Source organism: Bidens hawaiensis, unplaced genomic scaffold (assembly GCF_021521415.1).
Source record: "Bidens hawaiensis isolate Kalapana, Puna unplaced genomic scaffold, B.hawaiensis_p1.1 tig00014658_1, whole genome shotgun sequence".
Lineage (NCBI taxonomy): Eukaryota > Viridiplantae > Streptophyta > Magnoliopsida > Asterales > Asteraceae > Bidens > Bidens hawaiensis.
The window spans coordinates 475,390-498,198 of NW_027492282.1; the positions used below are offsets into that span (position 1 = coordinate 475,390).

Sequence of the window (22,809 nt, forward strand, 5' to 3'; positions counted from 1 at the left end):
AGCTTTTGCAGACTAAGATAATTATAAATTATGCTTCACAATTACATGAAATTTAGCTTTGACTTTGTTGCTGATGCAAGAAACACTTTATTAAACATGTATTGACACATAATTATTTATGAAATTACAAAATAAAATAAGTGTCCTCGACTCTTTTAGCAATCAACACATTTGACCCAAACTTGCTTCACTTAAGATAAGCTCATGAGCAGATGGTAAGAGGCCTTGAATCTTTTAACTATATTAATTATCGGCAGCGCGTAAAATAGTAAGCAATGATATAAATAGATTGATGATATCCAAGTATAAAGCCACGGCAGCCCATATGTACTCGTCATAGGTGTATCGTTTGATTAGATTGTCGGTGTCATACACAATGTAGCCACAGAAGACTAATGCTGATAAACCCCCGTATATCATTACTGAAAGCTCGCCTAGAGGAAAGAAAACCTGCAAAAATATTAACACAAATGAATTTTGACCCATTTGATTTTAACGAGTCAATTGGTTTATGTTTTACTAAGGCTCAAACATGTTAAGTTAAAAATACATGGGACAAACCTGAATGAAGGAAAAGACAACAAGCACCATAACAGCACCAAACAAAAATGGCCCCAAGAAATTGAAGTCATAACCTCTCTTTGCAGCGAAGAATGTGAACAAAGTAAGACTCACCACCACCACAGCTGTCAAAATAACTGCTTCTAAAATGACTTTTCCTGTACAAATTTAATAGAAATCAATACAATTACCCTGTAACAATAAACGTACAAGGAATTCATATAATAGACGTGGTAATGTTTAACTGGTTTATTTATGAATGGGCGAATCCAGTTATGTTTTGTTCTATCTTTGTAATAATATTTAACACACAAAAACTTTATAAAAGTTTTGAAAATCACTTGGACCACAAATCTAATTGTGATCATATATGAAACACAAAGCATAACAGCAACAAATTCGTAACGAAACCTTTCACCATGGACTTACCGCTAGTGAATGCACATGTCAAACCAACCGCAAAAGCAAGAGATATTGTAAAGATTCCAAGCAGCAGATAGTTAACCGGATGCCGCTGATAATAATAAGACAACGGGCACATAGCTGTAGAAGTAACACAACAATCATTAATTAACACAAATTATTACAACTGTATATATACTACCCAAACGTCCCACAAACTGTTCGGCATTTATTTAATAAATGAACGAACATGTGGAACTTAACACCGAATCGTTAACACTGACCATGTCAAATATAATAAAACGTTGAACATAAAAGTTAAAACAGTTCGTTTGTTCAATAACGGACGAACACGAACAATGCCTTATACAAACAATATAACGTACTGATGAACGGAGCGACGATAATAAGAATGTAACAAACAAATCCAGCGTTAGTCGTCGTTAAAAACGTGACGATAGGATGATACGTCACCACAATAGCACCAGCGGCTGCCGTTAGAAGTAACTGTACGGCGACGATTGAATATATCTTACGAATAAACGACCACCGGAGCTCCGGTGACTCCGACATGATCGGATACAGCGGTTCATCGGATGATCCGGATTCAAGGTCCGTTTTCAGAAACGGATGTTGCGTCCACATGATTGAATGATATTATTATTATTGAATTAAAGGTTTTGAGATCGAAACGACGACGTATTCCGGTTACCGGCGGTTAAACTCTACCGGTCATTTCGTCGTTAAATACTTAAATAACCTGCTGCATGTTTACCGTGTTATTGTTTAATGAAATAATATAAAATATTCAAATGAGGCTACCGACTAAATTCATCATATCGGGATACACTCATCTTCCAATCCAGGGAAAACCCTCACCTAAGACCATGGCTCGTGAACACTCGCCTGAAGACACGACAACGCTGTGAGATAAAACTTGTTCAGTTCAACGATCCAACTATTGAACGTCGCCTACTCGCCTAGTCTCCTATCATCACTTAGTGACGTTGAAACTAAATGATGGGGGCAGAAATTGAACATGGGTCATATGAAGCACCAAATCTTTTTTTTACCATTCCACCACCAGCTCGTTGTGTTACATAACTCTCCTTCTTGGGCAATTGCAGCTTTTGGCGAGATTTTTAAAAGTTCTTGAATTGATCGACGGTCTCTTAGTGTTGCCAACTTAACCCATGATTGAATAATGCTCCAAAGCAACTTTGAAAATGCACAATATATGCTTAATGGTTTCCAACACTTATGTGATCGCATCAGACACTAACGTCATTCAGTTTTTATATAGACGGTATTACATGATTTTCGTGATTACTCAAGAGTCTGTAGCAAATGTGCCCTTTTATATTATATAGACAAAAAGAGGTTAATGTTTGTGTGTCGGCGTACTAATTAAGTATTTTTTGCATACTTAATTGGTTAATATAATAACTATTACATGTAAAATAGGTAAACGATTACCTATTTTAGTTAGTACTATTTTCATCGTAAGTACGTCAAAAATGTCATCTTTGCATGTGATAAATTTCTTCATTTAAGATTTTAATCATATATGCTTAAAGATAGCATAACATGTGGCGTCAATGCTTGAAAATCATGCCTTGACATGGATCGAAAATTGTCATGTTGTGACTATATGGTCCAATATATGAATAGGACTTGCATTCATAAATGCTATCATATGATTTGTTAATTGATATGCCCGATTAAGATCCAAGTACTTGAGGGTAACATGTGATGACACTAGATGGCAAGATCTAATGCTTCAACGTGGTCCAACACCGTCCAAGAACCTTAAATTTTTGATTTTTTGCTACTATGGTTGTTGGATTGTATGAAAATCGAACAATGACACTTTTGCAAGTTTTATATAGACTCCAATTTATGGAGTTCATAGTAGAACGTGTTACTGTGACATTTGAATGGTTATAGTATTAATACTTTTACGCTAGTTACATTTAAATAACTAACTCCATTGTTGTTATGTAGATTAACTAGTAAGCATACATTGATTTTAAAGAAGTTGCCCGAGTTTAAATCACGGAATGAGAGTTTATTTTTCTTAAATAAAAGGTCCTAAATATAATATCAAACTAAGTCCAATAATAGAAAGAGAAACCCATTTTTCTTATCCGATCAGTCCAACATCACAACTAAACTAATGAATAATCGTCACCTGTAAATGTACTTACCGTATTGAATCATCATGTTCTCATTAAGCTTGTAACTACTGCTACACCTTGAATCTTGAGGCTATCATTACCTCGTGTGAAATCCACCCTGAACGAGCATAAAGGTAGCCGTATAGACATGACTTGATTGCATATTATTTATAAACTAATTTATGTTCGAGATTGTAATTTCGTCGAGTCATTACAGTTTAGTTAGGATTTATGTACAACCACAACATAAATCGGATCAAACTTTTGTATGAGTTAACATATGTGGAGTGCACGCTAGTTTGAGACCAATCAAATAGTAATCCCCTCTGGTTGTTACGATTTATATTACAATTATGAATTCCATGTGTTCTTTGCAATCAGACATGTGTTCTTGGTTAATGAAGGGACAAAATCACAACTTATTCATTGCTGCGAAAAGGTATAAGGAAGAAAGGACATGATATGGCACGTTAAATATACAACTCAATGTCACACTTAAAGCATGGACCTTTCCCATAAACAAATGATACTACCCTTTATACAACAAATATCATTTTTTTTATATATATAGTGTGTGATGATTTTGATTTTGAAAGAAAAAATCATGTTCATATAATAAAAACTTTTATCATGAGTTAGTTGCAAGATCATATATATTAAACACGTATAGAACATAATGCCAAGTTTATATTGCATTTCGTCATAATCCTGTATATGCATGCATATACATATGTACTGCATATTAACTAAAACTTAATTCATTACATAAAGTATATGAATAACGTAATGATCATACTCATTTCATTACATCAAGTATACGAATAACACAATGATCATATCCCAAATTTATACAAATATACTCGTGTATTTAAGCATGAAACCTAAGAAAACGTCATTTACCGCAAATAACGTTTCTTTACTTTTGATATTCATAATATCAACTCTTGTTATTTCCTTAAACAATAATTATCATCATCATTTGGGATTACACATTATTTTACAACTAAATAATAACATTTAATCTTAACTAAAGAATCATTATTATCTCATTTCTCAAAATAGAATGCTAAACAAATCCATGGTAATCACATGTACTTTTCGAACATGCTACATTTACAAGTTTTTTTTAATTCTTAACCGAAAACTCAATACTCGAGTCAGTATAAGAAGCCATACATTACTATTACGCTAAATAAACATATGCTCCCAAATCATGTGATTAAACTTAACCATGACGATATAAGTTATAAGTTATAACTACATAATTGTATAAAACCTTTAAAACTAAAACCGATTTATCTTAAAATATTTAATTATTTAATAATATGGAAAGAATAATAATAATAATAATAAGAAAAAGAAGGGTAGATAGAGTACGTGGCAGTACGGGGTGGCAAGTTGCAGGCTTCCCATTGGATAAACAAGACCTTCAAACAAACTCACCTTAAATTAAATTATTATTATTGTCCCAAACCCAAACGACAACACCCCCAATTTCTCATTCATTCTCACAACACAATTACAATTATGATTATTATTATTATCAAATTGGGGCTAATTCCTTCAAATTGAACCTCTTCAATTCAATTTCCACCATGTCAACAACCGAGGATCCACCGTCCTCCGCCATCTCCGCGCTCGATAAACCGCTTCATCAGCTCACCGAAGACGACATTTCGCAGCTCACTCGCGAAGACTGCCGCCGTTACCTCAAACTAAAAGGTCACCTGTTATTATTATTATTATTATTATTATTATTATTATTATTAGTGACTGAATTTTGATGTGTTACGGTTATTGAAATTTAGGTATGAGACAAATATCAGGCGATCCAGCAAGTGATTATGCTCAAGGCGTTACTCGAACCGTCACCGGAATCAGAAGACGCTAGCCAGAAGATGTACATTAGTTCCCGGACTCCGGTCGCCGCTCGTGTACGGTTTAATTAACTTTTACCTAATTTTTTATTAGGAAATAGTGGATGCTATTATGCTAATTGTTAATATAATATTGCTGTGCTTTATGCTTTTGTATATTATATTGATATATTATATTATAGTATTTAACTGTTTGTTTGTGATTAGGTTATTATTAATTATGTGGAGCTTTGAAATGTAGGTCCAGAAAGGAACAAGTGCCGAAACGGAGATCTCGATTTCAGCGGAAGAATCAGTTCCCTGTCACAGGAATGATACCGAGAAGGCTGATTATTTGGGGGATAATGATTCTGCTCCGCCTCGGTAACTTGTTAAATCATCTTATGGCTATTAAGTGTAATGATTGTACATGTTTCATGATGCGGATCTAGATTGTGTGCGAAGGAAGCTTTACTTTTATTATTACTGTTTTTAGTGGATTTTGTTTAAGCTAGACATCATTAGCTTCCATTAACAAATGAGTTAGTTTTATGATTTCTATTAACTTCATTTCATCTTTTTTCCTTTCTTGATTGTTGGTTAGTATTAGGAATGCTAGTTAAAGATAGAAAGTGAACAGTTTCAACCGAGCTTATATATTCTTTTACTGTTGTTTCAAGAGTGCAAGAATTTGCCCACATATGATATATATATGAAAGGAAAAGATAGCTGACCTAATTCATTAGAAGATACTAGTTTGACTAGTTTCAAATCTTATCCTAAATTATCAACTGCTGAAATTTCCCTCATTGGTTTCACTTAAGATAGACCTGTGAGATAACTAGATCATGTTTAACTGGTTTGGAGCCTTTTGACCTGTAATCTAAGTTTTTCATAAACCTTATCAGTATACCTATATTTAATCCCAACTGATCTAGAAATCAAACTTGCTTCTGATGATTCAGCTTTACTTTAATATGTTTGAGAAGGATTTTATGTGCCTTTTTGTTCATCAAAAGCTACAAAGTAATATGGAACGATGAGAAATTAGGTTACATCTAATCTATATCGCGTCTTTCTCATTAAGTTGATTTTTGCATTGAACAATTAGGTAGTGGGTTACTCACTTAGAGGAGGATCACATATTATAACTAATTGTAAATGGTTGTAGAACAAAAAAGATTCACTTCATATCCTCATATGTTTCCTTCCTAAGTTAAGAGACTTGCAAGATATACAGCATTAGTTGCAGCACCTCTTCTTTTTATCAAATTTAACCATGTTTGAAGATTTGGTTTCAATAGATCTACATCATATAGTTATCTGGAAAGGGTTATTAAACATGTCTCCTATATTTGCATTTGAATTAAAATACAACAAGTAGCCTGAAACCTAGAATCATAAACGAGGCCCATTTGGGTGAATACATGAATCTGATTCTTAGTCAATTTCATATATTACAGTAGTCATTATCATATATTGCATCTGACAAGTTTATCTCACAATTTATAATTTAATGCTTAAAGTTACTAATTTCTGTAGTAGCATATGTAGGCTTCTAACCCATTGATGAGACTAAGTGCACTGTTTATAATAGTACTAATGATGTCCATGGATTAACTTTCATATCTATGTGTATGGTATACGCACGTCCATTTGTCACTCACAATAAACTTACATAACAGTATAACACTAGCGGAAAAGTATCATGTTGCTAACTTTTTACCTGAATCTTTCAGGATTAATGGCGGGGCAGAAGAGACAAAAGGGCAAATGACAATATTTTATAGTGGCAAAGTGAATGTATATGATGATGTCCCAGCTGATAAGGTATATGATTTGATGTATCTTATACAAACTCCAGTTTTAAACATTGATGTCACTAACTGAGCGAATTCAGGCACAGGCACTATTCCGGCTTGCTGCAAGTCCACTCCAGTTTCCTCAAGAAGATCCATTTGATGGGAACATGTTGCAAGCTCCAAGCATTAACGTGGGCCCGGATTTCTCTCCCTTGCTCCCTCCAGTTTTGCAAAGAGGTTGATTAATTTGTCGTTGATTATATTCAATGGTTCAACTAGGCCTGCAGACAACTGAACGTTCAGTGAACCGTTTGGCGGGAACTAGGAAGTTTGTTTGTGTTCGTTTATTTAATAAATGAACGGACATGAGCAGAACTTTTTGTTCAGTTAGTTAAACGAACGAATATGAACGCTTGTCTTGTTTGTGAACGTTTGTATGCGTTCACGTTCATTTTATGTTTGTTAGTTTACGTTTGTTTTAAGTGTGTTTGTTTATGTATTCATTTAAATTGTCAGGCCCGTTACAATTTAGTCTAGTTTTAATATATTAAAATATCATGCATGACACATTACGATTTTGTCTATATTTTATTAATTTTTTAATAGCCCTGCTTGCGGTGCGCACATATGATGTATAGATGTGTGAACCCTCGGGTGGGCAAAAGTGAAATTGCACTAATTTTGACGTTATTTTACTAATCTCGTGAAAATAACGTTAAAAGTGACGGACGGTTAATCAGGCATCATGTAGTGGCGTTGATAGCCGAAAGACAAGGGTACATGCACCGATCAGCCGGTCCCGATGATTGAGTGCTATGTGCCTTATGTCCAAGGCTTGATGCAAAACTACTATCGAGCCGGGGGTCTCACCGGAAGCAGCCTCTCTATCCTTATGGGGTAGAGGTAAGGCTGTCTACATCTTACCCTCCTCAGACCCTACTATAGCTTTGCTATTGGTGGGATATACTGAGTACGATGATGATGATGATGATGATGATTTATTAATTTTTTAAGCCCGACAGATTAGTATTTACATTTACTTCTAATTGGTGTTTGCTCAATTATGCTCGTCTGTAATAGTTCATCTATGTTCAATTATATATGTTCGTTTACGTTCGTGACTTATTCATTTATACTATTAAAGAACGAACATAAGCGAGCATGATCACGTTCATTTTTTAACGAATGAACACAAACAAGAAAACCTTATTCTTCTTCGATCGTCTGTTTGGTTAAAGTTAAACGACGAACACGGGCACGCCTCGTTCATGTCCGTTCGGTTTCCTAGGTTCAAGTGTGGTACATGGGAATTTATAATTAATTATGCTGAACAATTGGTATTTAATAATTATAACTATAATTGTTTCGGAGGCCCTAGAGGTATTACCATGTTCAGATTGGTCGCAATAAAAATAAAAGTTTTTAATTCAGAAAGTAATTATTATGAAATGATATTTTAATTAAACAAATAAAAGTGTTTACGAGTGTACTTCATGCATTATTTCTGATTTGTAACATCTTTGCTTTACAGTGAGAATGACAGACAATTATCGCCTGCACAAAGAAGAAAGCAACATATCGCGTGAAGATACCTCCGGTAACTATGCAAATCTTATAATAATATTTCTTCTTGCCTTTTATATATAAAAAAATGTTGCATAATCTAATTTTTAAGAGAATTCCTCATGTTTCAAGCCTTGCATATCGATTGCTTTAATCATCAACTTGTTTGTGTATCAAGATTATTTTATTTCTAACTAGTCCAAGAGTAAAATAACATAAAAAAGTGAACTAAGAGATAGCTAAGGGTTTGCCTGGATGGGTTTGGGCTCAAATCGAACCAAAAACCGAAAGGTTTTTGAAAACTGTTCGGTTTTGGTTTTTGGTTCACAATGGGTTTGGTTCGGTTTTAGTATTTTGGTTTTGCCATCTGGACTAGGAATTTTTGGGTCGAAAAGAATGGCCCAAAAAGTGAATCTTGGTCTAAACTTTGGGCCTAATTTTTTTTTTAAATTATGATTAATTGATCATTACACATATGGGACTAAAATTTTGAGGCTACACTGTTTAGTAGTTTTTCACAAATTACTTAACTTTAAAAAATGAAAGTTATAATCCAAAAGTTCAATAATAAAAGTTGGTTTTTACTGGTTTGATTTGGTTATAAAAGTTGGTTCAGGTTTTTTGGTTTTCGGTACATGCAAAACCAAAACTGAAAAAAACATCAAACCAAACCGTTTGTTATTTCGGTTCCGTTATGTTGGTTATTTCAGTTACGGATTAGTTATTTCGGTTTCATGCACACTCTTAAAGGTAGTTAATCAAGTGGGTTGAACAAATCAAAAGTTGACTAAAGTGTATTTTAAAATGCATGAATACTTACTACATCTTCTCAATTAGAAAACTTGATTATAATTCATTGACTTATCACTTTTAATAATATTATTCCTCTTTTAACAATTTTATTTTACTTTTCAATTAAAATTTCTAAGCTGAAGGTTCATCAAGCAGAAAAGCCTCAGTTCAAAGGTATCTAGAGAAGCGAAAAGACAGGTATCTTAAAAATCTGTTAATTTATCATTTTATTTTCCAATATATTTTTTTGGTTTGGTTCTCACGTTCTTGTTAGTTGAAGGTTGAAGAGCAAGAGAAAAGCAGGAGATGTTTATGGTAATCATCCTCAGATCGGGAACCATAACCTAAATGAGCAGTCGAGCAGGAGTGCCACTTGCTCCCCACCGCCACTTGTCAGACCACCAGACACCTCTAACCACTTTAGCTAAATTTAAGTCTCTTTCCCATCCTTGCTGACAAAAGGTAACAGAACTGCTTTTATAAAAAAAAATTATGCTAATTAAATAAACAGATGATTTGTTTGGTTAATTGGGTTGAATATCACCCAATGTTTATTTTTTAAATGCATACGGAGTACAACATTTTAAACAGTTAAGTTAAAAAAAATTGATGATCTGTTTTGACACGTTACCCAACCTGCTTGACCCACCCATTTTTCTGTTTCTATGTATATCATCACATCTTAAAGTTATTAACATTGTGTTATTTGCATATTACATTGATTATACCACATTTTTCACCTAATGTTGCTAATCACTTGTATATGGTTATTTAACAATCTGGATAATCCATGTACGGATCTACTCCATAGGGGTGTGAATTTCTGATAGGACATGAACCTAACCCGAAGTGGGTTTGGGTTTAGTCTAAACGGGGTTGGGTCAGCCAGTTTTGGGTTGAATCCGTGAACATGTTTGGATAAGCGAGTCGCGTTCGTGTCAACCTGGTACATGGGCTGACACGTGTAACCATTATATATATATATATAGGATGAGTATCATTACAGAACCCTTAAATTAGTTAAGAACTTGAAGGAACCATTGAAAACTAACGTTTTTTATAAAAATTTTTGTATGCTAATGTTATTTGAGTGTAGTTTCATCATTTTGTACATCTATATTTATAATTATAGTTTTGAAAATTAGTTTTTATACATATCTATGTTTTATTTTACACCTATGTAAATTTGTTAATACATAAATTTTACACATATGTAAACTTGTGATTTATATATGTAATCAAAATTTTTTATATAAAATATGATAAAACTACTCTTAAATAATGTTAGTATATAAAAAAATTAAAAAAATGTTTGATTGTTTAGAGTTCCTAACAGTTCTTAACTTTTTTGGAGTTCTTAAATGATACCAACCCTATATATATATATATATATATATATATATATATATATATATATATATATATATATATATATTAGTTTTTTAAATGTGTTTCATATAATAACTTAACTATTTGGGTATTTTTGTTGTTAAAATGTAAAATTTTAAAAATAAATTGCCAATAGTTTAAGCATAACTGCTTTATAAAAGTAAAAATAATTTGTAAAAGTTAGAAATTTTAAGGATTATTATGTGATAAATTGTCGGGTTAAATGGGCCCATGTTCGTGGTCTTGCGTGTGACAGTAGTTTTGGGTTTGCGTCGTGTTTAGGTTCGTGTCGGGTTCGACCCGCCAACCTCACGAACATGTTCAGGCAAGCAGCTCTATCACCTAGTCCTAAGGGTGGCAATTTCAACTCACATATGTGAAAACGGGTTGAGTTTGGTTTTCTTTTAATGTGAACGGTTCAAATGTGTTCATTTAAAACCTTACCAAAAAAGGAAACGAGTAAAATGGGTTGAGCTGGTAAAAAGTAGCCCATGACATAATTTGTGTTTGTAACCCCCTACATTGTATTGGATTTCAATCCTGGGCAACTTTCAACCCGTTTGACCTAAGCGTTGGGCAGTCAACCTGTAAATGACATGTTTTGAGTTTGTGCAGGTGCTCGTTCCTTTGAAGATGACGAAGGATGCCAGAAACTTTCAAGGATACATAGTTAATAGAGTGGAGTATCCTTAGTTTAATGCTTTTAGGATTTCTGGAGGTTGTTGCTTGCTTTCATAGTTTTGCCAGATTCAGATTTCTTTAAATTCTATTTTTTTAATCGATTTTAATTCCTTCAAATATATTCCCATAACTTTAAGTCAGTTATGTTTCTAAGTTTGAGAATTGGATTTTAATAATCCGTGACTCGCTACCCTTAAAAAAAACGGCTATTTGAAACACTGACGGGTCATTGAACACCTCATCATCTCCGTTCTACTCTAAGGAGGAACCAATTATGGTTGAGAAAACCCATTTATTTTTTTATTTTTATTTTTATTTTTTTTTGTCATAGGTAGAACTTGAACCTAGAAAAACCTCCTTTTTTTTAAATGAAGGCTTTGGGGATCGTTGGCCAAGTATTTGACCAATAAAATTCATAAATTTCTCTTTCGTTACATAAATGTAACTTCGTGTGCCCACAATGAATAAATTGTTCTATGCTTTAAATTGTTCTGAAACAACATGATGGAAAGTTATGAATTCACGAAGTTAGTTCACGTTAGAGTGGGAATTGTCTTTTGCAATGGAAGTGAAATATAAGAGTGTCACTAGTAACATTGAATTATAATTCTGATTTAAGAAAATTAAATTATAAAAACTAGGATTAATCTCATATGGGGAAGGTTAACGTACAAAGGAAATTAACGTGCTAAACATGAGAATCAAATAGAGTTTTATACATACAAGTAGAGTAATTATACTCTACTTGTATGTATAAAACTCTATTTGATTCTCATGTTTAGCAAATTAATTTCATTTGTATTTAATCCAAACCCTATATATACCTTTGCAAAGATTATAAGTATTATATATACTCAAGCAAAACTTAAAATATCATGTATGCCCTTACAAAGTAACTAAAATATCATATATTCCCTTATAAAACAATTAGATTATCATATATACTCTTATTTATTAATAATAATTTAATAAATGACCATTTTACCGTTATTTTTCAAAAAATTTAACTTTCATACATGCCCATTTTTTAACGAATAGACCATTTTACTCATTTTCATTACATAATGTGTTTATACCCTATGTTATTATTTTCATTTTAATCGACGTTGCTCACATTTAACGATAACCAAATCGTCTCTTGTCACTTCTTCAAAGTTACAAGTCATTTGAAGGTTTATCGCATCGAATGATCTACATTGTAAACTTTTTATCGTATCTGAACAAACTAGAGTAATATTGTCATTTTTTAATTTTTTAATGAATTAGGTATACATTATATATATTAATAACTTTGTAAGGACATATATAATATTTTTAATTCTGCATGAGTATATATGATATTTTAATATTTGTATCGGGTATATATGAAATATATATTAACAAATGTTCCAAAGTTATTCAGTTGCGAGATTTTAAACATTTAAGTTTGGTTTCCTTATTTTTCCAACTTCATTTCTATCCTCTTGATCCATTTCATTAACTTGTCTCAAAGCTCTGACTTACTTATCATTTTGGCTGCAAGAACAGTCAGCATGAGATATCACCTCTTTGATCGCTCACCGTAGTAAATAGTTAAAAGACTTGGTCTAAATTAAATCTTTGTAGTATTGATTCAGAAGCTCATTACAAAAAGTCTTACAATGTTGAGTTGTGCCTTGTCAAATTAGTAAAACAAACAAATTATAATATGGTAAAAAAATAAAAAAGAATTACATTGTTCGTTGTATTTTGAATCAAGAAAAAATAATATCTTTAGAGATGCTAACATAATATAGACAAGACATGAATCATTACACAGCTAGAGTCAACAAATGAATTATATGTTTTATTTGTGTACCATCCATGACGTGCGAAGATGCATTCGATCTTCACATTAGCAAAATGTTCCCTTCGATCATATAGAGCTGACAGTTGAAACATATATGAAAGATGTTGAAATAAAAAAAGAAGAATGCGAAAATGTTTAGTTAGTTTATATGTTCACCAATTATATATGTTAATTAAAATGTACACGTAAGTAGAAAATGTGTTATATAAGTTATTGTCCATAATTTTTAAAATATATATAATTTGAAAGTAAAGTTATAAAATGTGTTTTAGAAAAACATATACATAAATATCAGTCATGTGCACTCTTAGTACATATACATTTTAGTCACATTAATCAACATAAAACTCAAGCAATACATTAATAAATGTACCCCACCAATCACTCCTCAGTCCTATGTGATGTATTCACTTTTAACTGTAGAATTGGTTCTTCAAATCTTTGATATAAAACCAGTCCTGTCATTAACAAACCCAATCTTTCTACCCATCTTGAACGTGTACAACGTGCTCAACACTTGTACTCTCTGCTGGCACTAATAAACACCTCAACTCTATGCAATTCAGCTGCAATCTTTATGTTTTCCAACGGGAAAAAGGCAGTGGGAAATTGAATAGAAAACAAAACAGAGAAAAAGGAAAGGGAAACCTTTTAAATTACCAAAAAAAAAGAAGATTGAATTTTTATTCGTATTCTTTCACTTTGAGCTTGTGGGTTTTGTTCATCCAAATCACTAGATTAGTGGGTTTGTTTTGTTTGTTTGTAATTCATTTATTTGGTGAAGAAATTTTATATCTTTACTGTAATCCAAACAAGGTTAGTAACCAATCTCCCTCTGTTTCTTGTTTTTTTGTTGTTTGTATTTTATTAGGTTCAAAGATTTGGTAAGTTTAATGTGGTTTTGGTTTGTTGTTTTGCAGAGATCCTGTGTAATTATTTAAGGAATTTAAGGAAACATAAACCACTGTTTTTGGTATAGTTATTCTAATCATCAGCAAATTAAGAGAATTTGTTTTAAAATTAGGGATTTTGAGGGTTAATTGTTGTTAATTTATTCAATTTTAAGAATTTTCCCTCAAAATTCTAATTTGATGTTTATTATGATCAAGATAAGATAATCCCAATTTCAAATTTGGGAATTTTGAGATTTTAATTTTTCTTTATTATTCAAGTTGCAGAATTTTGCCTGAAAAACCCCTAATTTGGACATTGTGAAGATTTGAGAGATTTTAATCAAGTTAAGATAAAATGGGTTTTTTGGAATTTTGAGCTTATAAATGCTTTTGATTGATATAAGTTGCAGAATTAGCCTCAAAAACCCTAATTTGGATATTGTGGAAAAGTGGGATATTTTTTATCATCAGGATTCAAATTTGGGAAATTTGAGTTTATAAAAGTTCTTGATTCATTCCAGTTGCAAAATTTCCTCGAAAAACCAGCTCTTGGAAATCGTTCATCTGTTATGCCCCATGAAGACATTCTTCCCGCCTGAATCTTGTAAAGAATCACATCTAAATGCTTTGAATCCGCAATCATGGCTGCAAGTTGAAAGAGGAAAGCTTTCAAAAGTTTCACCTCACTCTCCTTCTTCGTTGTAAGCTTTCCGTTTGCTGTTTTGATGGTAATTTTGAATATTCAATGTCATATAATCACTTTTGAAATGTCAATCCAATCACCCTTTGATTATAGATAGATGTATATATTCATTCTTTTGTTTAGGCTTGTAAAGGAACCGAACACACATGGACGAAGCATGTTCGTGTTCGTTCGTTTGTTTAACTTTAACTGCACAAATGATTGAAAACAAACAATTAAATGAATGGGGTGTTCGTGTTCGCTAAGAAAATTAACATGCTCGTGTTGTTTATGTTTATCTGTTAACAATATAAACAAACAATTCACAATGTAAAAGAACGAAGCTAAAACCAGTTAAAAGAAATGTGAAAAACAGTGCGTTGGCCTAAAAAGTTATTAAAACTATATTATTTGTAATGTGCCAAACAATTTAAAATGAATACATTAACGAACGTAACTGATTAAACTAAAACAAGCGTAAGCTAACTTACATATATGAATGTAAACATGCGTTCACGAAAAAAATTGACCGAACAAAACATGTGCTCGTGTTTGGTCGTTTAACTAAATGAACAAACTTTTTTGTTCATATTCGCTTGTTTATTAAATAAATGAACTTCCCACTGAACGGTTCACAAATTGTACACTGAACGTTCTGTTCGTTTAGAGGCCTGCTTTTAATTGTGTTTACTTATGTTATTTGCAGAGAATCTCTAATCAAAGTCCCTGATCCATCAATTCTACCCTATTTTAAACCTATCGATTATGTAGAAGTGTTAGCACAAATCCACAAAGAACTCGAATCATGCTCTCCGCATGAGCGGTCAAACCTTTATTTATTACGGTTTCAAGTCTTTAAAGGCCTCGGTGACGTTAAACTAATGAGACGAAGCCTTAGATTAGCTTGGCTCAAAGCAAGCACAGTTCATGAACGCCTCGTTTTCGGGGCATGGTTGAAATATGAAAAACGAGGTGAAGAACTTATATCGGATATACTCTCTTCTTGTGGAAAATGTGCAAACGAGTTTGGATTGATAGACATTGGTTCTGAGCTCCCGTCTGTAGCAAACCCTGGTTTTCCTGACGGTACAATGATGAATCAAACGAATTGTTTATTGGGAACTGTTGTGTTTCAAATCGGGGATGAAAAGATAGTGTGTGACAGACAAAAAATGGCGGCTCTTTCACCTCCATTTCGTTCTATGCTTAACGGGTGTTTTATAGAATCGGTTTCAGAGGTTATTGATTTGTCGAAAAACGACATTTCACCAACGGGTATGAAGGTGATTAGTGAATTTAGCTCAATGGGTGTTTTGCCTGATTTACCAACAGATCTTTTACTAGAAATCTTGGTGTTTTCAAGTAAGTTTTGTTGTGAGAATCTTAAAGATTCCTGTGATAGGAAACTTGCAACACTCGTTTTATCAAGAAACAATGTGGTTGAGCTTATGGAATATGCTCTAGAAGATAATTGCCCGGTTCTTGCTGCCTCTTGTTTGCAGGTTGTTAACTAAAGATTATTCCAAGTCGTTATTATTTACTTTGTTAAGGTTTCTGGTTTCATATTGAATAGAGGTGTGAATTACTAAAACAACACGAAAACACATCATGAAATTCGCGGGTTTGAGTCATGTTCGGGTTGGTGTCCGTTGAACACGCCAACCCGCAAACACAACTCATTTAAACACAGTCTTCAGATATTTATTTCCCAGTTTCTTTTACACAGGTTTTCCTTCAAGAACTTCCAGATTCTCTTAATGATGAACACGTAGTTGACTTGTTGACTAATGTCAACCGTCTGCGTAGATCGGTTATGGTGGGGTCCTCTTCGTTTTCACTCTACTGTTTATTAAGCCAAGTTGCTATGGATCTTGATCCGGGGTCCGATAAAGCTGCCCGCTTTTTGGAACAGTTAGTCAACTCCTCAGAAAAAAGTCAACAAAAAATGGTGGCGTGTCACATGCTGGGATGTGTGAAGTTACTCAAGAAGGAGTATAACGAAGCCGAGAGTTTCTTTCAGGCTGCATTGAGCGAAGGGCACGCTTATTCTATCACTGGTTTGACCAGAATTGGTCAAATCAAGGGTGAAAAGGTTGAATCTTATAACAAACTCAGCAAGATTATTTCAAATTACACACCTTTAGGGTGGATGTATCAAGAAAGATCGCTATACTGTGAAAATAATGAAAAACGATTGGAAGATCTTGAAAAAGCAACAAACTTGGACCCGACTTTAACGTACCCGTACATGTACCGCGCGGCTACATTAATGAAAAAGCAAAATGTTCAAGATTCGATGGCGGAAATTAACAAGATTCTTGGTTTTAAGCTTACAGTTGAGTGTTTGGAGCTGAGGTTTTGTTTTAATTTGGTTGTTGAAGATTATGAATCGGCGATTCGTGATGTGCGAGCGATTGTTACTATCTGTCCTGATTATAGGATGTTTGAAGGGCGGGTCCCGGCGACACAGTTTCAGACGTTGGTTCGTGAGCATGTTGTAAGTTGGACAAGTGCAGATTGTTGGTTACAGTTGTATGATCGGTGGTCAGCTGTTGATGACATCGGGTCACTTTCTGTGATATATCAGATGTTGGAGTCTGAAACGGCTAAAGGGGTCTTGTATTTTAGACAGTCTTTGCTTCTACTCAGGTATATTATTATCGCTATTATTATACCGTGTGCGGGAGGGCGGGCGACTCTGTTACCTGTTAACCAGGTTGTAACTTATAACCGCTTCCTCTGTGAAAATCTCTAACTGGCTTCGGTTTCTATTCAGTTAACAATACATGTTATGATTGTTAGATTTCTATACGTGACAAAATTATTTTATTTTTTTTAAATTATATAAATTAAAAAAGTATATATATGTTTTTTAACATCTCTGGCCGGTTTGGTTTACCCTGCAAGTTTCAAAACCCTAAACCGAACCATGAAACCTGGTTTCAAACTGTAAAGTGAATCGTATTACTCCTAGGCCGACGGGGGTAGCTCGGTTTGGGTGGTGCGATCGGTTAAGAGGTTTTTGAACATCTTTAGTCGGGTTGATCCACACACGCATTTGTCCGTTTTTAATTTTTGGAAATAGTTGACGCCTTACATACAAAAAAAGATGTCATAATGTACTGTGTCTAATTGTCATTTATTCTTGTTCTAATATACAACTTAATCATAAAAAACAACTGTGGCGCATGTTAAATTTCTTGTTAATCTTAATTCAGGTTAAATTGTCCTGAAGCAGCGTTGCGGAATTTACAGTTGGCTCGCCAACATGCATCGACTGAACATGAACGCTTAGTTTATGAGGGTTGGATATTATATGACACGGGCCATTGTGATGAAGGGTTGAAAAAAGCCGACGAGTCTATTAAGTTGAATAGATCTTTTGAAGCCTTTTTTCTAAAAGCATATGCTTTGGCAGATTCTAGCCAAGATCCTACTTGTTCTTCAACCGTTGTAGCACTTCTTCAAGATGCTCTTAAATGCCCTTCCGATAGGCTTCGCAAAGGCCAGGTTTGAACAATCTTTATCTCTTAACTTTTGACTAGTTTAGTTAAATGGATTGTTTTATCTTCAACAGATCAAACGAGTTGAAAGTCCAGGTTTTAACAATCTTTATTTCTAAAACTTGACCCGTTTACCTTGGTGGGTCGATTTGGATTGTTTTATCTTTAACGGGTTAAATGAGTTGATAATCCAAGACCTGTTTGCCGGTATGGGTCGATTTGGGTTGTGTTTTGTCTCTAAAGGGTTAAACGGGATGAAAGTCCAGGTTTTTGCAATGTTTATCTGTAAAGGTTGACCCGTTTACCTATATGGGTTGATTTGGGTTGTGTTTTATCTTTAACGGGTTGAAAGTCATTTGAAGTGTATTCTAATGTACAAACAATCTTTATCCCTAAATTTTGACTCGTTTTCTTAAATGTGTCGATTTGGGTGTGTTTTCTCTTTAACGGGTCATACGGGTGAAAGTCGTCTGAAGTGCATTACTTAATGTGTAAACAATCTTTATCCCTAAATTTTGACCCGTTTACCTAAATGGGCCGATTTGGGTTATGTGTTGTCCTTAATGGGTCAAACGGGTTGAAAGTCGTCTGAAGTGTATTATATGTATAAACAATCTTTATCCCGAATTTTTGACCCGCTCACATAAATGAGCCGATTTGGGTTGTATGGTCAAACGGATTAAAAGTCATCTGAAGTGTATTAAAATCATAAAATGTTTAAAAACCCTTTTGATTTGCTTCAATAAACAAGTTAATTATTATTTCAATGAAAAGAATGGATGAAGTATTCACGGGTCAGACCAACTTGACAGTTGACCCGACCTGTACTGGTTAGCAGTACTTAAAGATAATAATTTGGGTCTTCAAGATTTTTGTATGATTTATCATTAATATTAACTTTGACATTTGAAGACTGACAGTTAACACATTGCAGGCGTTGAACAATCTAGGAAGCGTTTATGTAGATTCTGGGAAACTAGACCTTGCAGCCGATTGCTACATTAATGCGCTTAAAATAAGGCACACACGGGCCCACCAGGGTCTTGCTCGGGTTCATTATTTAAGAAATGACAAGTCTGCTGCTTTTGAGGAAATGACAAAACTAATTGAGAAGGCGTGGAATAATGCGTCTGCATATGAAAAGAGATCCCAGTATTGTGAACGTGAACAGACGAAGATCGATCTTGAAATGGTCACTCATTTGGATCCTCTTCGGGTTTATCCTTACAGATATCGCGCAGCAGGTTATTTCGGTCATTTACTTTTGAACGGCTGGTTAAATAAATAAAAAAGAGCCTAAAAGGAAACTTGTTAAACGGGTCAAAAGTAAGGGTAAACGAGCCAAGCTGCTAGTAAGCTACGTGAGATCGGTTCTCTAAAGAGTCGAGCCAAAGCTTAAACGAGCTTGAGCCTAAATAAGCTTGTTATTTACATAATATTTGTTTAATATATTATTATATAAAGTTATTATAAATATAACTAAATGATATTTATTATCATATTTTGTTATCTAGAAAAGTTATAATTAAAAAATATATATATAATAAAAACTTATAATTAAAATATATATAATAATGATTATAATTGCATATAAATTAATTAAGAAATAATAAACGAGCCAAACATGTGCTTGAAAAACTACTAACGAGCTGAGTTCGAGCTTTGGAATAGAGCTTGAAACGAGCCTAGCTTGAGCTGGAGCCTAATCGGGCTGGGCTCGACTCATTTACACCTCTAGTCAAAACATGTAAATATCTGGTACAGGTCGGGTTAGGTTGTTGACCTGTTTTCGTTAAAAAATTACCATGTCAGATACGAAACCCCTTAGATTTTTTTTTAATATTCTTGTGGGGCCCGCTTAAATTCGGTTGTGGTCAAATTTCAGTCTTGATGGACAATTATAAGGAGAAAGAAGCGACAGCCGAGCTATCAAGGGCGATTGCATTCAAAGCAGACCTGCATTTATTGCATTTACGGGCAGCGTTTCATGAACATATTGGGGATGTATTGGGTGCCATGCGGGACTGTCGGGCCGCCCTGTCTTTTGACCCGAATCATCAAGAAATGCTTCAACTTCGAAGCCGTGTAAATTGCCAAGAACCCTAATGATTAAACAAATTAGTGAGTTTATAATTATATGCAATGTTACACAAAGATAGGTTTTTTGGTTTGTGTATGTTGAAAATGTAACGACTTGATGAGTATATTGTAAGTTGTAAACATTAATGTCTGTGCATTAATATGTGTTAAATAATCCATTGCTTGCTTTAAAAAATAAAAATAGTCCCCTTATCTAAATCATGTTATGTTTTTGCCAAAAATTAGAACAACAAAGTTATACCAAGGAGTCAAATACAAAACTTGGTGTCTCAAGCATTGCCATGTACAACAGACTTTGACTTGAACTTGATTTTAATTGACTTATAACAAACTAATAAATAGTATTTTGTAGGATTATGAAAGGGAAAATTACATAAATACACAAGTTTGATCAACAATATACCAAAATAGACATGTCTATTTAGCCTACATCTCTTCAATCATTGGTTTTTTAACCAATAAACAACTGACACGTCACCGAAGCCGGCTAAGGCGGCTTAGCCTCCATTTTATGGGCACGGAATTTTATAAATAGTAAACGGGTCCCACCTTTGACCAATAAAAATTCGACACGTGTCAAAGGCGGCTAAACTTAGCCTACATCTATGGTTATTTAGCCGACATCTCTGACTCTTAGCCGTCTTCGGGATACGTGTATATTTAGTTAGCCGGCTCCAAATATTCCTTCATAGCCGGCTCCAACTCGGCTTGTAGGCTAAGGCTTCACTTAGCCGCCTTCAATTTTTTTCATTTAGCCGTCTAATTTTAGCTGCCAAAATTGAATATTTTACCAACCTTATTAAATATTTAGCCGGCTTCACTTAGCCGTCTTCTTAGCCGGTGTAAATTTAGCCGCCAAAATTGAATATTTTACCAACTAACCAACTCTATTAAATATTTAGCCGGCTTCACTTAACCGTATTCTTAGCCGGTGTAAATTTAGCCCCCAAAATTGAATATTTTACCAACATGTTTTAGCTGCTGATAGCTAAAACATACCGGCTAGGAGAAAAAAAATTGGCGGCTGAGCGAAGCCGGCTAAATAATTGATTAGGTAAAATATTTAATTTTGGGGGCTAAATTACACCGGCTAATAAGACGGCTTAGTGAAGCCGGCTAAATATTTAATAGAGTTGGTAAGTTGGTAAAATATTCAATTTGGAGGCTAAATTTACACCGGCTAAGTGAAGCCGACTAAATATTTAATAAGGTTGGTAAAATATTCAATTTTGGCAGCTAAAATTAGACGGCTAAATGAAAAAAATTGAAGGCGGCTAAGAAGCCTTAGCCTACAAGCCGAGTTGAAGCCGGCTAAGAAGGAATATTTGAAGCCGGCTAACTAAATAGACTCGTATCTCAAAGGTGGCTAAGAGTCAGAGATGCCGGCTAAATAACCATAGATGTAGGCTAAGTTTAGCCGCCTTTGACACGTGTCGAATTTTTATTGGTTAAAGGTGGGACCCGTTTACTTTTTATAAAATTCCGTGCCCATAAAGTGGAGGCTAAGGCTTAGCCGCCTTAGCCGGCTTCGGTGACGTGTCAGTTGTTTATTGGTTAAAAAACCAATGTTTGGAGAGATGTAGACTAAATAGACATGTCTATTTTGATAAATTATTGGTTAAACTTGTCTATTTCGGTAATTTTCCCATTATGAAATATATCCTATTGTTCGGCCCAACAATATGTTAGGTTAATAACAAATATTGGGTTGATATGATATGTTGTTTAGGTAAAAATTACCTTTTGCGTATACGAATCGAATCAACAAATATTTATAAAAGTCTGCCATGCTCAAACAATTACATTTGAACTACATAAGCTTTACCATATCACATCTAAAGAAAAGAAAAAAGAGGAAAAAAAGATCAACCAGAGATCGGAGAATGATAAAGGATGATAATAAAACAACTCTATAAACTACCTGCGAGGGAATCATAATATACATTATGAATTAGTTTGACATGCTCATGCACGGAAAAAAACAGTAAAAATTATTCACGATGACGTGTTTTATATAAATTATAAGAAATAAAGTTTTGAAGTTTTAAAATTAAATAACATTTATAATTAATTAATTAATGTATATATGTTCATCACTTATGACCAAACAGCAAAAGAATTGGATTATTTAGTGGAGACTCAAGTTTAATCCTCAATTATGTTACGTTTAGTGGATTATGACAATGAATGATTTGATTTGAGTTATGACTTGCGTAACGTTGTCAGTTCAAATCCCGAGCCCACCCGGTTTTCCGTCTCACCGTATGTTACACCAAAAAGTTCCGCTCATATGCCGGCACAACGACTGTCAAGTGACAGCCATATGTATGGTTTCCTGAGGAAACGCCCAAGCCAAACTCTGAAGCCAACGTGAGCCCGATTAAGACAACATAGTCTAACCATAATGGGACAACGAAATACTCCAAATTTAGGGGGTGTTTGGGATTCCTTTCCTCCTTTTGACTTATAAAAAGTCATAAGTTACAAAGTTGTAACTTATCCAACTCATCTACTCACATCATACGGGCTCTCAAACATCATTTCACTTTTTAAAAAGTTATAAATGGCCAAAATAAACAA

At 33.9% G+C, this 22,809-nt stretch overlaps 2 protein-coding genes and 1 pseudogene across 3 annotated transcripts; 2 read left to right on the forward strand and 1 right to left on the reverse strand.

Moving 5' to 3' along the window:
• Window positions 1-243: 243 nt before the first annotated feature.
• On the reverse strand, window positions 244-1,734 carry LOC143547208 (protein LIFEGUARD 2-like). Its single transcript, XM_077038692.1, has 4 exons — window positions 1,350-1,734; window positions 991-1,104; window positions 562-719; window positions 244-450 (listed from the first exon to the last, which is right to left on the reverse strand). Exons 1-4 carry the CDS (start codon window positions 1,606-1,608, stop codon window positions 244-246), a joined length of 738 nt encoding a protein of 245 aa, XP_076894807.1. The 5' UTR covers window positions 1,609-1,734.
• Window positions 1,735-4,730: 2,996 nt separating this feature from the next.
• On the forward strand, window positions 4,731-11,467 carry LOC143547209 (protein TIFY 4B-like; annotated as a pseudogene). The gene is made up of 8 exons (XR_013137736.1): window positions 4,731-5,074; window positions 5,259-5,380; window positions 6,736-6,826; window positions 6,897-7,035; window positions 8,330-8,395; window positions 9,291-9,351; window positions 9,434-9,615; window positions 11,158-11,467. The product of XR_013137736.1 is annotated as a protein TIFY 4B-like (transcript).
• Window positions 11,468-14,002: 2,535 nt separating this feature from the next.
• On the forward strand, window positions 14,003-20,270 carry LOC143547226 (ETO1-like protein 1). The gene is made up of 7 exons (XM_077038708.1): window positions 14,003-14,024; window positions 14,491-14,645; window positions 15,333-16,128; window positions 16,353-17,275; window positions 17,845-18,136; window positions 19,064-19,373; window positions 20,015-20,270. The coding sequence occupies exons 2-7, from the start codon at window positions 14,521-14,523 to the stop codon at window positions 20,233-20,235; spliced, it is 2,667 nt and encodes an 888-aa protein (XP_076894823.1). The 5' UTR covers window positions 14,003-14,024; window positions 14,491-14,520; the 3' UTR covers window positions 20,236-20,270.
• The last annotated feature ends 2,539 nt before the right edge of the window (window positions 20,271-22,809 follow it).

Excerpts from the sequence above, each read along its gene's own strand:
- LOC143547208 (XM_077038692.1), bottom strand. The coding sequence starts at position 1,608 with ATGTGGACGCAACATCCGTTTCTGAAAACGGACCTTGAATCCGGATCA. Across the intron at positions 1,105-1,349 it reads TATCGTCGCTCCGTTCATCA|CTATGTGCCCGTTGTCTTAT; the intron begins GTACGTTATATT and ends TTACTTCTACAG. Across the intron at positions 720-990 it reads GACATGTGCATTCACTAGCG|GAAAAGTCATTTTAGAAGCA; the intron begins GTAAGTCCATGG and ends AAATTTGTACAG.
- LOC143547226 (XM_077038708.1), top strand. The coding sequence starts at position 14,521 with ATGAAGACATTCTTCCCGCCTGAATCTTGTAAAGAATCACATCTAAAT. Across the intron at positions 14,646-15,332 it reads CCTCACTCTCCTTCTTCGTT|AGAATCTCTAATCAAAGTCC; the intron begins GTAAGCTTTCCG and ends TGTTATTTGCAG. Across the intron at positions 18,137-19,063 it reads ATAGGCTTCGCAAAGGCCAG|GCGTTGAACAATCTAGGAAG; the intron begins GTTTGAACAATC and ends AACACATTGCAG.